This window comes from Pongo pygmaeus, chromosome 14 (genome assembly GCF_028885625.2).
Source record: "Pongo pygmaeus isolate AG05252 chromosome 14, NHGRI_mPonPyg2-v2.0_pri, whole genome shotgun sequence".
Classification (NCBI taxonomy): Eukaryota; Metazoa; Chordata; class Mammalia; order Primates; family Hominidae; genus Pongo; species Pongo pygmaeus.
The window spans coordinates 57996020-58010351 of NC_072387.2; the positions used below are offsets into that span (position 1 = coordinate 57996020).

Genomic DNA, 14332 nt, shown 5'->3' on the forward strand with positions numbered 1-14332 from the left:
ATAATAGTTTTTGTAAATTTCATGCTTTTCCTCCCACAAGAAGTATTTTCTGTTGGGTGCAGGGTTCTATACATTTTTTGGATTAAGCTTGTTAGTTTGTCATTTAAATCCTTTATACTCTGGTTTTTTACCCACTTTATCTCAGTTTCTTAGATTTGTTACTTTATCACCAAATTGTGGATCTGTGCATTTTCCTTTTATTTAAATTTTGCTTTATATATTTCAGAATGATGTTATTTGTACATAAAGGTTCATGAATATTAAATCTGGTGAATTGTTCTGTCAGCATAAAATATTTGTGTCTTTTATTGATTTTCATATTCAACTCTTATTTGATATGTTTCTTATAATTGCAGATGTCTTTTTCCAGTCTCTTCGTTTTCAGCCTTGCTGTGACATTTCGTGTAATTTAAGTGGGTCTCTTATTTTAAAATATCATGTCTAGGTTTTGCTTGCCATCCAATCTGAGAGTCCGCCCTGTAATAGGTAATTCACCTTTATTGTGATTATTGACATATTTTGGCCTTATTCTTGTCATTATATAACAAGCTTCTCTTTGTATCTTTTATATCTTATTTTTCCACCTGTTTTTTGGGACAGAGTCTTGCTCTGTTGCTCAGGCTGGAGTACAGTGGTGTGATTTTGGCTCACTGCAACCTCTGCCTCCCAGGTTCAAGCGATTTTCCTCCCTCAGCCTTCCAAGTAGCCCAGATTACAGGTACGCACCACCACACCCAGCTAATTTTTGTATTTTTAGTAGAGATGGGATTTCGCCATGTTGGCCAGGCTGGTCTTGAACTCCTGACCTCAGGTGATCCACCCACCTCAGCCTCCCAAAGCGCTGGGATCACTTTTATTTTTAATTGAGGTTAGCCCCAAGGTTTCTTTGTTCAGTTTTTTTTTTTAAGTTGATTAACTTTACATTTCACAGTTCTTAAATTTATGTTTTCCTAACAAAGTGTACATTTAGTCAGTTTTGATAAGGCACCTGTAAAGAAGAATTTAGCGTGCTTCTACTTTGCTTTCTCTCATCTTGAAACAATCCCTTCCATCTCTCCTCCAAAAAAGAACATATTCTCTCACGATATCTTTAAGAATTTTTCTTTCCCTTTATTATTAAATTCAGTTTATATTTAACATTAGTGTGTTTTACTCATTTATTTGCTCACTATTGCCACTTATACCTCAGTGCTTTCTTATAGGTTCATTTTTCATCATCAGATACTTATTTCTTTCACAGTCTCTGAGTGACTCTTTGAATGTCTGTAAATGTCTCTTTTTCATCTTTGGTATAGAAAGATAGCTTGGCTGGATATAGAGTTCTGGGTTCATACTGACTTTGCTATAACATTTTGCATCTGACATTTCTGATGAGAAATCTCATTACTAGTCGATGCACCTTCCTTTTAGATAATCTACATTTTTCTGGGAACATCTAAGACTTTGTGTTTTTGATATTCTGAAGTTAGTCACAGTTTGTCTAGCGATGTGTATTAAGAATTTTATCCTGGTTGGTACTCAGTGGATTCAGTTTGCTTATGTGTTTTCCAGTTCTGAGAAATTCTTGGTCATTATTGCCTCCTCTCCATTTTCTCAATTTTGTGCCGCCTCTTGTTTCCTTGCTCTGTGTTCTTGGTGAATTACTCAACTCAGTTTTCCAGCTTACTAACTGGCTCTTCATGTGAGTCTGTTCTGTCATTCAGTCATCTATTGAGTTTATTTCAACAACTGTTTTTATATCCAAGATAGCTAACTGGCCTTTTTTCAAAATTGTATGTTATTTCATGGATGAGATTTCCTTCTTTAGCTCAGTCTCTTTTATACTGTAGCCTTCTTCAGATATTTGAGGACTCTTAGTTGTACATTAATCTCCTCTGAGAGGATTCCTGCCCATCGTTTTGCTGTTGTGATTGTGGTTGCCATCATCTCTATAGCTTCCCATCTGTTTCCTTTCCCCAGAAGGGCCTTACAGACTTGGCCCTTAGAGAGTTCCCTTTTTGTTTTCAGCATGGCTATATATATATATTTTAAATCTCCTAACATTTCCATGGTTTGGTGTGGAAGTGGCAGAAGAATTTACGGTATCTTGACTAACATCTTGAGAATTAAAATTGTTGATCTATTTTTGACCTATTATTCTACCTCCAGATATGTTATCCTAGGGAAATTGCCAGAGATATGTATAAAGTATGTTTATTTTAGCATTATTTATTATACTAAAAATTAATCTATAAAGGAAAACAATCTAAATATCAAATATAGAGGTTTATATTACTAATTAATATTTTTATTAAAATTTAATTATTAAAATATTTAATGTACTATAAGGTATGGGTTATTGACCAAAGTATGTTGTACAGCCAGTTGTATTATACAAAAATATTAGTGATGGAGGAAAATGCGGGAAATGTTTTTAATGAAAGATTATAAAAAATTAAACATACTATAATCCAAATTTTTGTTTTAAAACTACATTCTGAAAAAATAACAATAATTGGTAGTATTCCTTGAATCTTTCATATGTCAGGCACATTATATGTAATTAAGTCTTGTTCTCAGAACAACCTGTGAGGTAGTTAGTATTATCCCCTTTTTAAAAGTTTTATAAAAGACTTATAAAATGGAGATAGTAATGTAAATACAAATATATTAAATATGGGTGATAGAATTGGGTGGGCCTTCTCTAATATTTCTAATTTTGATACTTTACATATTTTTTCCAGATAACATATGTTTTTTGTAATGGTTCATGCTGTTTTAGAAGATCAAGCTGTTATAACAATATATTATTTCCTTATATATATACATATATATATATAGTCCTTAACAAATCTGCACTATTCTTTATTGTTTTCCTTACAGAATGTTTCATCCATTTGTGGACCAAAAGATGGAGTTGGTTTTTATTTTTAAAAAGATAATGTTAATGATCTGATACCACTACAAATATTCACGTGATGAAGATTCATGGACTTGTCTTTTGGTTGGACTGTCACTCATTTCTGAAAGTTTCTTCAGCCACAATTTCTATTTGAAAATTCAAGTATCAAAGGATACCAGGTTTAGAATGGTATAGTGATGTATTTTGTCTGAGGACTGCAAATTTTATAGAGACCACAGTTGGATTCCAGTGATATTCTGCAATCAAAGTGATTTGATAAACCTAATTTTGAAGCATTTTATATTTATAAGCGACATCAAAAGATGGGAGAAAAAAATGGTAGGTTGAAGAACACACTGTTACACTTTATATTTAAAAGTATATAGACAATGTAAGCTGATGTGGAATTGTCAAGGTTTTGCATTGCGAGGAACTTTTCTGAATTAGAGGGAACTAAGGGTTTATTCTCGTATAGCCACCAATTTTGACTGTTTTTATCATTAATTGTGAAAAAATTGACTTTTTGAAAATCTTTTCTTTTTTCTTTTTTTTTTGTGATGGAGTCTCCCTCTGTCGCACAGGCTGTAGTGCAGTAGCACAATTTTGGCTCACTGCAACCTCTGCCTCCTGGGATCAAGTGATTCTCTTGCCTCAGCCTCCTGAGTAGCTGGGATTACAGGCACGTGCCACCATGCCCAGCTAATTTTTTGTATTTTTGGTAGAGATGGGGTTTCACCATGTTGGTCAGGCTGGTCTCAAACTCCTGACCTCATGATCTGTCCACCTTGGCCTCCCAAAGTGCTAGGATTACAGCACTTGCACCTGGCCAAAATAGGTGAGCCATTGCACCTGGCCAAAATACTTTTAGTGTTACAGAAAAATTGAGAGGATTGCAGAGTTCCAGTAAACCTGGTACTCAGCTTTATCTATGATTAACATTCTACATTTGGATGCTACATTTGTTACAATTAATGAACCAATATTGGTACATTATTATTAACTGAAGTCCATAGTGTATTCACGTTAGTTTTTACCTGATGTCTTTTTCCATTCTAAGATCCCATCCAGGATACCACATTACATTTACTTGTCATGTCTGCTTAGGCTCCTCCTAGCTGTGATAGTTTCTGAGACTTTTCTTGTTTTTTATTTTTTTGGGATTTTGTATCCAAATATTTTGTAAGATGCCCCTCTGTTGGAATTATCGTCTGATGTTTTTCCATAATTTGACTGGAGCGATGGGTTTTGGGGAGTGTGATCTCAGACGTAAAATGTCATTTTCATCACATCATATCAAGGGTACATGCTGTCAGCATGATTTCTCAGAGTTGATATTGAACTTGATCAACGGAGCTTGAGCTGGCTAATGTAGGTAGTGGTATCAAATTTCTCCACTGTAAAGTTACTCTCTTTCTCCCGTTCCCTGCTATACTCTTCGGAAATAAATCACTATAGGCAGCCCACAGTTAAGGAGTGGGGATTTATGCTCCTCCTCCTTAAATGTGGAATGTTTATGTTAATTATATTTGGAATATTTCTGCAGGGGAGATTTATCTCTATCTCTTCTTCCCCGTTTATTTATTCAGTTAATCATTTATATCAGCATGAACTCATGGCGATTTATTTTATACTTTGAGTTACAAGCCAGTACTACTTTATTTATTTTGTTTTTCAAATTGTCCCGGGTTTGGCTATTGGGAGCTCTTTCAGTTGGCTCTTTTTTTTTTTTTTTTTAAGATGGCGTCTCACTCTGTTGCCCAGGTTCGTGTGCAGCAGTGCAATCTTGGCTCACTGCAACCTCTGCCTCCTGGGTTTGAGCAATTCTCTTGCCTCAGCCTCCTGAGTAGCTGGGATTACAGGTGTGTGCCACCACGCCCAGCTAATTTTTGTATTTTTAGTAGAGATGGGGGTTTCACCATATTGGCCAGGCTGGTCTCGAACTCCTGACCTCAAGTGATCCACCTGCCTCAACCTCCCAAAGCTCTGGGATTACAGGCGTGAACCACTATGTCCTGCTCAGTTGGCTCTTGTGTCCCTTTGATATACCCTCATCAGTGTAGGTATTTTTTATTTGTCTTTGTTTTATAGCACTTCCCTTTTGGCACTCGAAGATTGCTCTAGATTCATCTTGTATATTTCTTGCCCATCTTAGAGTGAGCCATTTCTTGAATAACCTGTCAATATTTTTATTGGAAAATGGTATTAGAAACCAAGATCTGAATGATAGGTGTATTTGTTGTTACTGGAGTGTCCTTGTTTATAAGCCCTTTCAGCTGGCAGAGCAAGGAAGTATGTATATATATACTAACTTATATATACACAACTCATGGCTATAAATATTTCTATATGTAACTGTTTGTATCTGCCTTAAGCTAACCATGAAATTACGCTGATGTTTCCAACTCTAATCTATTACCACCTGGATCATTTTAGTCTCCTCACCTTACCTGTATGCTCCCACTCCAGTAGTAAAAAACTTAGTTCCCATCACCCACCATCCGTTTACTTAATCGTTCAATTCCAGTATATATATGTAGCAGTATCAGAATTGTTAACCCTTGACTGGGCACCGTGGCTTATGCCTATAATCCCAGCACTTTGAAAGGCCGAGGCCAGGAGTTAGACCAGCCTGGTAAACATGGCAAAATCCTGTCTCTACTTAAAAAAAAAAAATAATAGTAATACAAAGTGGCACACACCTATATATAATCCCAGCTATTCCAGAGGCTGAGGCACGATAATTGCTTGAACCCAGGAGGCAGATGTTGCAGTGAGCTGAGGTCGTGCCACTGTATTGCAGCCTGAGTGACAAAGCAAGACTATCTCAAAATAAATAAATAAATAAAAATAGAATTTTAACCCATCCCCAGGTAGGAAAATACTTTATCAACTAGAGTACAGTAAGTAAGTATGTGCAGTTACTTTTGCCTTTATTTTTACAGACTCCACTCATTTCCAAAGTTGCTTAGGTCAATACCTTTTCCACCCAGCCCTTGGTGAAGTTGTTTATACATTTGTAATACAGTTAGATTTTCTTCATAGTCTGCATTCCTTACTGAGATCCCTGACGTCCTAAATGATTTTTTAAATTTGCGTACATTAAAGTTCATTGTTTACTCTTTAAAATTCTGTGGGTTTTTACAACTGCACAATGTCATGCATCTATAATTATAGTATCATACACAATAGCTTTGGTGCCTTTAACATAGTTGTAATGTATGGATTGTTGTACAGATCATAGTACTGATTTCACCAGGCTGTGATCTAAGCCAGTGGTTTTCAATTTTTTTTTGGTCTCAGGATGACTTTATACTATTTAGAGTATTTAAAACTCCAAAGAGCTTTTGTTCATGTGGGTAACATCTGTTGATACTTACTGTAATAGAAATTGAAACTAAGAAGTTTCAAAAAATATTAATTGGCCTATTTTTAAGAAAATAATCCAACATGTTGAAAATATAAACTATTTTCTAAAGCAAAAATATTAGTGAGAAGGATAACATTGTCTTACATTGTTAGAAATATCTTTAATAACTGGCTTATTAGATTCTTATATCTGCTTCTACATTCAGTCTTCTGTGATATATTACTTTGGTTGAACTGAATAAAAGACAAGCTTCACACAGACAAGAAGCTGAAGAAGGAAGAGTATTTTAATAGCCTTTCATCTAATTGTGGATATTTTTCTTTGTTGACTCCAAAACTCAACAGGTAGTCATTCCTTAAAGGTTAGTTGCAGTGTGGAGTCTGACATATCATTGAGTATTTTTACACTGTTACATTAAAATCCATTGGTCTATCTTGCACTTTGAGTAGATCTTTTACCATGTATGATTTTACATCATGTATTGACCACTTGTAAAATATTGGTTCAGTGAATTATGCAGATCTTCCAAATGTTGACACATTTAATCATATAATTTTAAAATCACATTTGTTAATATTGCTACTGACCTCATTTTAAAAGTGGTTAACTCTTCAGAAACTTTCAGGTTTGCCATGGCAAATACAAGGTTTTCAAAATTCATTTTCATTCCGTAGCTTGAATTTTGTCATTAGCAACAAATATTGTTAGTTTTGTCCTTCAAGTGATAGGCTCACTTTGCTCATATGCCAAACACCCAAGTCTGGAAAACCACAGTTTTATCAGTGGTTCTTTTAAGTAAAAATGGTTTTCATTTAAAAAAAAAAAAAAAAAACTAGATAGTTTAGTTTACAAGTTGAACAATCCCACTAGTATTTTTCCTTGAGACAGCCATTGTACTATAATGGCTGTACAAATGATTATAATAACTTATGTTGTTTCATTAAAGGTATACTTAGATGAAATTGGTGGTGAAGATCACACTAGTAAATGAACTATCACTTACTGATAGTTTGATGCCACTACCTTGATTCATGCTAAGACACTAGCAGTTTTACTCACCAATGCCTTTGTACTATCAGTTGTCAATATAATAAAAACAGCAGATGTCCTAATATTATTTTTTAAATAGTTTGTCCTTGTGTATTCTCTGAAATGATTTGGGGAGTCCTAGGGGTCCACAGACCACATTTTGCTAATACAGGTTCAAAGATACCTTAGAGTTCCTCTAGACCAATACCCTAAAGCCCCTTACTACCTATGTTTCTGTGTACTGAGGTCATTATTAATGTATTTGGTAAGTATTTCATAAATACTTGGCTAGCAAATGAATTCAGATCAGTATTATTCATGAGCATTGTCTGTTTACAAAGACTGTCTAAAGTGAGATTGGTAGACATAGTATAACTATACCATTTACTTGGCGTCCTTCATTACAAGGCTGCTACACTTCTTGCCTCATGGTTATGGTCTTGCATGGTTATAGTCTGGCTAAATAAGAAAGAGAGTTTGAACAGATAATAAAGTTATCAGATGGTATTCTTCATTTCTGGGGGCAAATAACAGCAATATTAGTATCCTGAATTGATCTTCAATTCAAGTACATGCTCCAGTATTCCTTGTAAATATCTTCTAGTAAAATATACCGAAATATTTAGTTTTAGGTTATAATGCTGAGCATGCATACAATGCACAAAGAAGTGAAGATCAGGAGCAAGAAACTGAAATTGTTTGTATTGTAGTAACTATGTCTACAGTCGAAACCAAAGTCTCCCAGATGTTTCTTGTGATACTCATTTAGTCTCCTTGTGCCCAGAAGTTGTTAACTGGATCTATTAGTTTCATTTATCAGAAAGTTTGGTTACCTCTTTTCTTATTACTGTGGTTAAGGGCTTCCACAGCAAGAAGACAAAAATGATCAAGAAGGAAGACATGAGGAACAAGTGCCATTTTAATGAGAATTAAACCTAGCAATATGAGATAATAAGGAAGTCATAAGGAACAACATATTTATTTAAAACCCAGAACAAATAAATATGAATTGCTTAGTTACATTCATTTATTGTAGAAGCAGATTCAGTGTTTTCTTTGATTGGCTTTGTGTTTTTAAATTATGTTACCAGTGTCCTTTTTTTTTTCAAAATCATTTCCAAGATTGAGCATTTACTCTGTTTACTTTTTAAATAACTCATTTTAAGTATTTCCTACCAGAATAATTTAGTAGCATGTATTGGCATTTCTAAGACTTTTTTTTTTTAAAGAGTCTCGCTCTGTTTTTTATTAATCAGTTCCAAGATTGAGCATTTACTCTGTTTACTTTTTAAATAACTCATTTTAAGTATTTCCTACCAGAATAATTTAGTAGCATGTTTTGGCATTTCTAAGACTTTTTTTTTTAATAACTCATTTTAAGTATTTCCTACCAGAATAATTTAGTAGCATGTATTGACATTTCTAAGACTTTTTTTTTTTTTTTTTTTGAAAGAGTCTCGCTCTGTTACCCAGGCTGGAGTGCAGTGGTGCAATCTCAGCCCACTGTAACCTCCGCCTCCTAGGTTCAAGCAATTCTCATGCCTCAGCTTCCCGAGTAGCTGGGACCACAGGCGTGTGCCACCATGCCCAGCTAACTTTTTTGTGTTTTTGGTAGAGATGGGGTTTCACCGTGTTGGCCAGGCATGTCTCAAACTCCTGGCCTCAAGTGATCTGCCTGCCTCAGCCTCCCATGAGGTGTGGTGGCACCACACCTAGCCTCTAAGACAATTTTAAATGATAAAAAAAAAAAAAACAAAAAATTCATTGAGTCCTGATTGTTGTCTTTCAGCATCGCAGCTTTTTTTTCCTCAGTCCAGGACAGAATTTTATGTGATTCCAGAATACTTTAATGTTACCAAAAGCTATTTTTAAATACTTCCAAAATACTTGAAAATACTTCAAAATACATCTCAATGTCCACCTCTAATAAAGATAAATCCCTAGTAAGGGGTATTGACTCATATCTGTGAAGAGAAACTTAACAATAATCTATGAAGTGCTTTGAAAAATAATTTTGCCTAAAAGTGATTTTTGTTGATTATCAGTGAAAAACCTAATGATTTTAGGTACCCTGAGAAAGCCCTGCTTCACAAAATATTTTCCTCATTAAGCTGATTGTTCTCTAAAATTCCACAATGAAAGATGAATTCCTTTTGTTCACTGCAGCCTTGAACTCCTGGGCTCAAGCAGTCCTCTCGCCTCAGCCTCCTGAGTAGCTTGGACTACAGGCATGTACCACCTCGGCTGGCTGATTTTTTTGTAGAGATGAGGTCTTGCTATGTTACCCAGGCTGGTCTTGAACTTGGCCTCAAGTGATTCTCCTGTCTTGGTCTCCTAAAGTGCTGGGATTATAGGCCTGAGATACTGTGCCCAGTTTGTTATTTCCATTTTATAGATGTGGTCACACAGTTAATAAATGGGTCAGAACTAGTATCCAAACCCAACTACACTTGAACTCCAAAGCCTAGGTTGTTAATCACCACTCTTCTTCTTTCCTTGGCTTCTGAGATACTACTCTCCTGGGTTTCTCTTCCACCTCAGTCTCTGTAGTTCCTTTTCCTTGTATTGTTGATGTTCAACATAAGACCCTTCTTATTCTGTATGTTCTCCCTATGGAATTACAACTACTCTATGGCATCAGCAAGTATTTGTACATTAATGACTCCAATTTGTATTTCTGAACCAGATCTTACTCTAGAGCCTATGCATCCAGTTTGTTCGGAGAGCCTCTTACTACTTGAATTTGCCACCTGTCCCTCTACCTTTATTCATACCTTAATGAATAGCATTATTGTCCATATGATTGCCTGAGGCAAAAAAGTGGAGATCATTCATGACTCCTCCCACTGCTACCTGAGTGATCTTTCTGGAAAACATAACTAATCACATCATAAGATCCTTATACCTCTTGGGTAGCTTTCCATATAAAAGTTACTTAGCATGGCACATAGGGCCTTCGATGTCATGCCCCTACTGCCTTTTAAGCACCAGTTCTCATCCATTTTGTCCTCTCACATTGCTTTGTTTAAAATCTTGAAATCTTGTTTGAGCTGTGCTATGGGGAATTAAAAGTAAGCTTAGTCTTACATAGTATACATCAGGCCAGAGTATTAGTAGGAAAACAACACCCCTCCAGAGGCCACTATGTTGGCAACAGCACTAATTAGCCAGAAGTCCCCTTTGGGAAAGGTGACTTTCCCAGCAGGAATTGAGACTTTGATACCTAAGCCCCTTATGCAGATTCTCCCTTTGCCAAACTTGGAGGTTCTGGGTTTAATTTGTGTTAGAGAAAATGTACTTTTTGTAAGCCATCTGGACTGTCTACTCATTAATCCTCCCTGTGCCTACTCCAGTGACCTTTCTAAAATGCAATTATTACTATGTCTTTCCTTTGCTTAAAGGCCCTATTAGTTAATTTTAAGTAATTTTATACATTGTAACATTGTATAAATGAATTATGCTTAGCATTTTAGGTATTTTTGTTACTTTTAAACACGAGGTGAGATTTAGCTTTTGACAACTTATAATTGTTTTTCTTATATTTTCAATTTTGAAAGGATTGTTTATTTAGGAAAATTTTGAAGTATTAGCTTACTGGGCATCAGAAATGTTGGCTCATTTATGTAACTTTCTCTGTACAACTTTAAACATTAATTTGCTTCATGCAGCTGAACATATAGAAGACTTTTTTAAAAAGCAGTATTGTTGGACATTTAGTTATTTCAGCAGCCATTGAGTTGTCTCTTTCTGAAACCACACTCTGGAGATTATACCCCTAAGACTTTTTAAAGTGCATGTATAATCTATACATATACCCCACAACCACTCTCCAGTGAAGTCTTCCTTCTGTTTTCTAGTCAAGAAAGTGTCACTAAAGTTTTCAATATATATTTTAAAAATTAACAGAAATGGGTGAGATGCCTAGATCATATTGTTTCTAGCTCTTTGTAAGGAAACATTACTAAAATATTTTCCTCAAGGAAAATGACAGACCAGATGAGTCTTGATCTTATTTAGAAACCAAGTAGATTGTTCTATAACATATTCTTAGATAAATTATAGTATTTTTCTATTAGCTCTTAGGCTAGTCACTTATTTTTATTTTAGGCGATGCAAAAACTTTCTGGATGGAGCTAGAAGATGATGGAAAAGTGGACTTCATTTTTGAACAAGTGCAAAATGTGCTGCAGTCACTGAAACAAAAGATCAAAGATGGGTCTGCCACCAATAAAGGTATGAAGCAATAAAAACTTTGAATATGTTTAATACTAAATATTTCTCTCTGGCAGTACAGTATCATTCTATTTCCAATATTGCTGTTTGTAAAAGTAGAAGGATATAATTACTTTTGAATAATACCTACTGAATTTCTTTTTATCTCAAGTTACTTTTTTCCCTCATTTATCTTTTTTTTTTTAGGGGAATGTTGCAAAAGTAACATCTGCTCATTATATAACATTTGGCACTTATAGAAAAATATAACAAGGAAAAATTATTCCACATTCAGAGACTAGTTTTTTCATATGTATGTGTAAAAGTACATATAACTTTATTTTGCTTGCTTTAAACAGAACTTACTCTACCAGTCTTCTGAAAGCAAATTTGTGTTCTACATAGGCAGTTAGTTCAGTCATCCAAGTTTTTATTTTTTCTATTTGTTTGTTGTCAACCCTGGTTGGTTGTAGAACGTAAGACTTTAAGATGGAATCCTCCTTCAATCCATCAGGACATATGGTTTTGAAGCAAATTTTTCTCCAGATTATTTTTAATACTTTCTGGGTGTTCTTATGACATTATTATTATGTGTTTATCAAAAAAAATTGGCACTGTTTTTCATTTTAATGTTCCTTCTCAATCTTTCATGAGTCAGATAAATCTAGATTCTAATCCAGTTGTACTACTTCCTAGCTGAATGTCCTGGAATAAATAGCTTAACCTCTGAGCCTCAGTTTCTTTTGTCTCTAATGCAGATAGTCCTATTAACCTCTCAGAGGAATAGTGAAGATTAAATGAGATAAAATATGTGAATTGTTTAGCACAGTAGCTGGCACCATGAATAAAGGTAATGGTGATGCTGTTTTTCGGTCTTTAACAGAATACATCCAAGCAATGATTCTAGTGAATGAAGCAACTATAATTAACAGTTCAACATCAATAAAGGGTATGTACATCTCTATTGCCAATGTAGAGTATTCTCTGATATTTTCTTGCCATGAAGCAGGATAGCTTTAATATGTTGGGTTAATTAAAGATAATTTAAAATAAAATCTAACATCCACATTTCTAAGTTACATAAATCACAGTTTCCTCTGTTAAATGAAAAGTCCTACCCATCTAGAGATAGTAAATGCACATCCAACTAAGCAGCCTAGGAAAAGAATTAACAAATGTGTGTCGTCTTTGGGGGAAAAAAAGACTTTCTTATATAAAGAGGGCAAATAGAATTCTAACTTTAAAACACTATATATCCGCTTTCTGTGAAGAACAATCCTTGAAAGATATATTCTTATATAGATAAGTTGGTGGGTAAATCTTTTATTTCTAGATTGCTTTTAGACCATCAGTCTTCCAAGCTCTAAATTAGCTTAGAAGGATCAAAGATAATGTACTAAAGAAAAACTGTTTCTCTTCTCACAAAACTTCTGACACCAAATGTGGGTTTTCCATGCCATGCAATTCTCCAGTATTCTGTGGACACCAATGGATGTTGTATTCTAAAATTTAATTCAGTTCTGACACTACTACCCAGAGTTAGCACAGATCCCACAGATTAAGGGCTCATTCCCACCAACTTGCTCCCACTTCAGACACTGGTCACAATCCCTGGGCCTCCTGTACTTCTGACTGACTTCGCTACAAATTAGAGGTTCCCACAACCCCCTCCTCAGATTCCATGATTTGCTATAATGGCTTATAGAACTCACAGAAGTATTTACTATTACCAGTTTATTATAAAGGATACAAATGAATAGCCAGATGAAGAGGTACAAAGGGCAAAGTTGGGAAGGGCCTGAGAACAGGAGCTTCTGTCCCTGTGGAGTTTTGGGGTATACCACCCTCCCATTATGTAGATGCATTCACCAGTCTGAAAGCTCTCTGAACCCTGTTGTTCAGGGGTTTTGTGGAGGTCTCATTACATAGGCATGATTCAGTCATTAGCCCGTTGGTGATTTGCTTAATCTGCCTCTTTCTCTTCCCTGGATATGGGGGTGGAAAAGGTAGGGATGAAAGTGCCGACTCATTAACCATGCCTTTGTCAGAAGTGCCTTGGTCTTTCTGACAACCAGCCCCCATTCTGAAGCTATCTAGGGATAGCTCACCTCTCAACAGTCATCTCATTTGCATACAAAAGACACTCTTATCACTACTGGAGATTCCAAGGGTCTCAGAAGTTCTTATGTCAGGAACTGGGGATTAAAACAAATATTATAACAGAAGATGCTCCTCTCATACCTGTTACTTGAAATTAGAAGGGTTTAAGGAATTAGGTCAGGAGCCAGGGCAGAAACCAAATTTGTATTTCTTATGATGTTACATGTAGTAAGACTGTAAAAAGAAAAACTGAGAAGTTATTTTAACAGGATCAATCACCATTCCATAAATCTTAGTCTATCACATGTTTGCTGAAGTTTTAAGGAAGTACAATATTTATTAGGTTTGTATTAATGCTGTTAGATGTTGTCGATAAATTTTAATAACTTTTGTCTTTTATAATTTGGAGCCTTAAGGCTTTTAAATCTCTGAAAATATAGTGTAGCATCACCAGTCTATTTTAAGTAAACCATTTGGTATTCAAAGTATCCTCAATTTCAGTGCTACAGTATAGCTTTGAAAGAGTAGTTTCTTAAACAGTCTTCCTTTCACAGTATCCTTCAGTAACACTCGGAATTGTAGGGGAGGAAAAATTTTATCTCAGTGGCTGGGGGATGAGGGCTGTAACAAAAGATAGAAGACAGGTTAACAGGAGAAGAGACATAAACAAACATGTTAATTTTTTTTTTCTTTTTTTTTGAGATGAAATCTTGCTCTCTCACCCAGGCTGGAGTACAGTGGTG

At 35.2% G+C, this 14332-nt stretch overlaps 1 protein-coding gene across 11 annotated transcripts in view; it reads left to right on the forward strand.

Moving 5' to 3' along the window:
• The window catches only part of SETDB2 (SET domain bifurcated histone lysine methyltransferase 2), a 52988-nt gene that overhangs the window by 4544 nt on the left and 34112 nt on the right, over positions 1-14332 (forward strand). For 10 of the 11 annotated variants that reach the window (XR_010123576.1, XM_054445823.2, XM_054445819.2 and 7 more), the window contains exons 2-4: positions 2863-3220; positions 11385-11510; positions 12373-12438. Coding sequence is in view for 10 of the 11 variants with exons in the window: in XM_054445823.2 (XP_054301798.2) it covers positions 3205-3220; positions 11385-11510; positions 12373-12438 (208 nt within the window). In the remaining variant the exon portion in view is untranslated. The remainder of the gene's footprint in view (positions 1-2862; positions 3221-11384; positions 11511-12372; positions 12439-14332) is intronic. The other variant, XM_063650871.1, reaches the window with a different exon arrangement.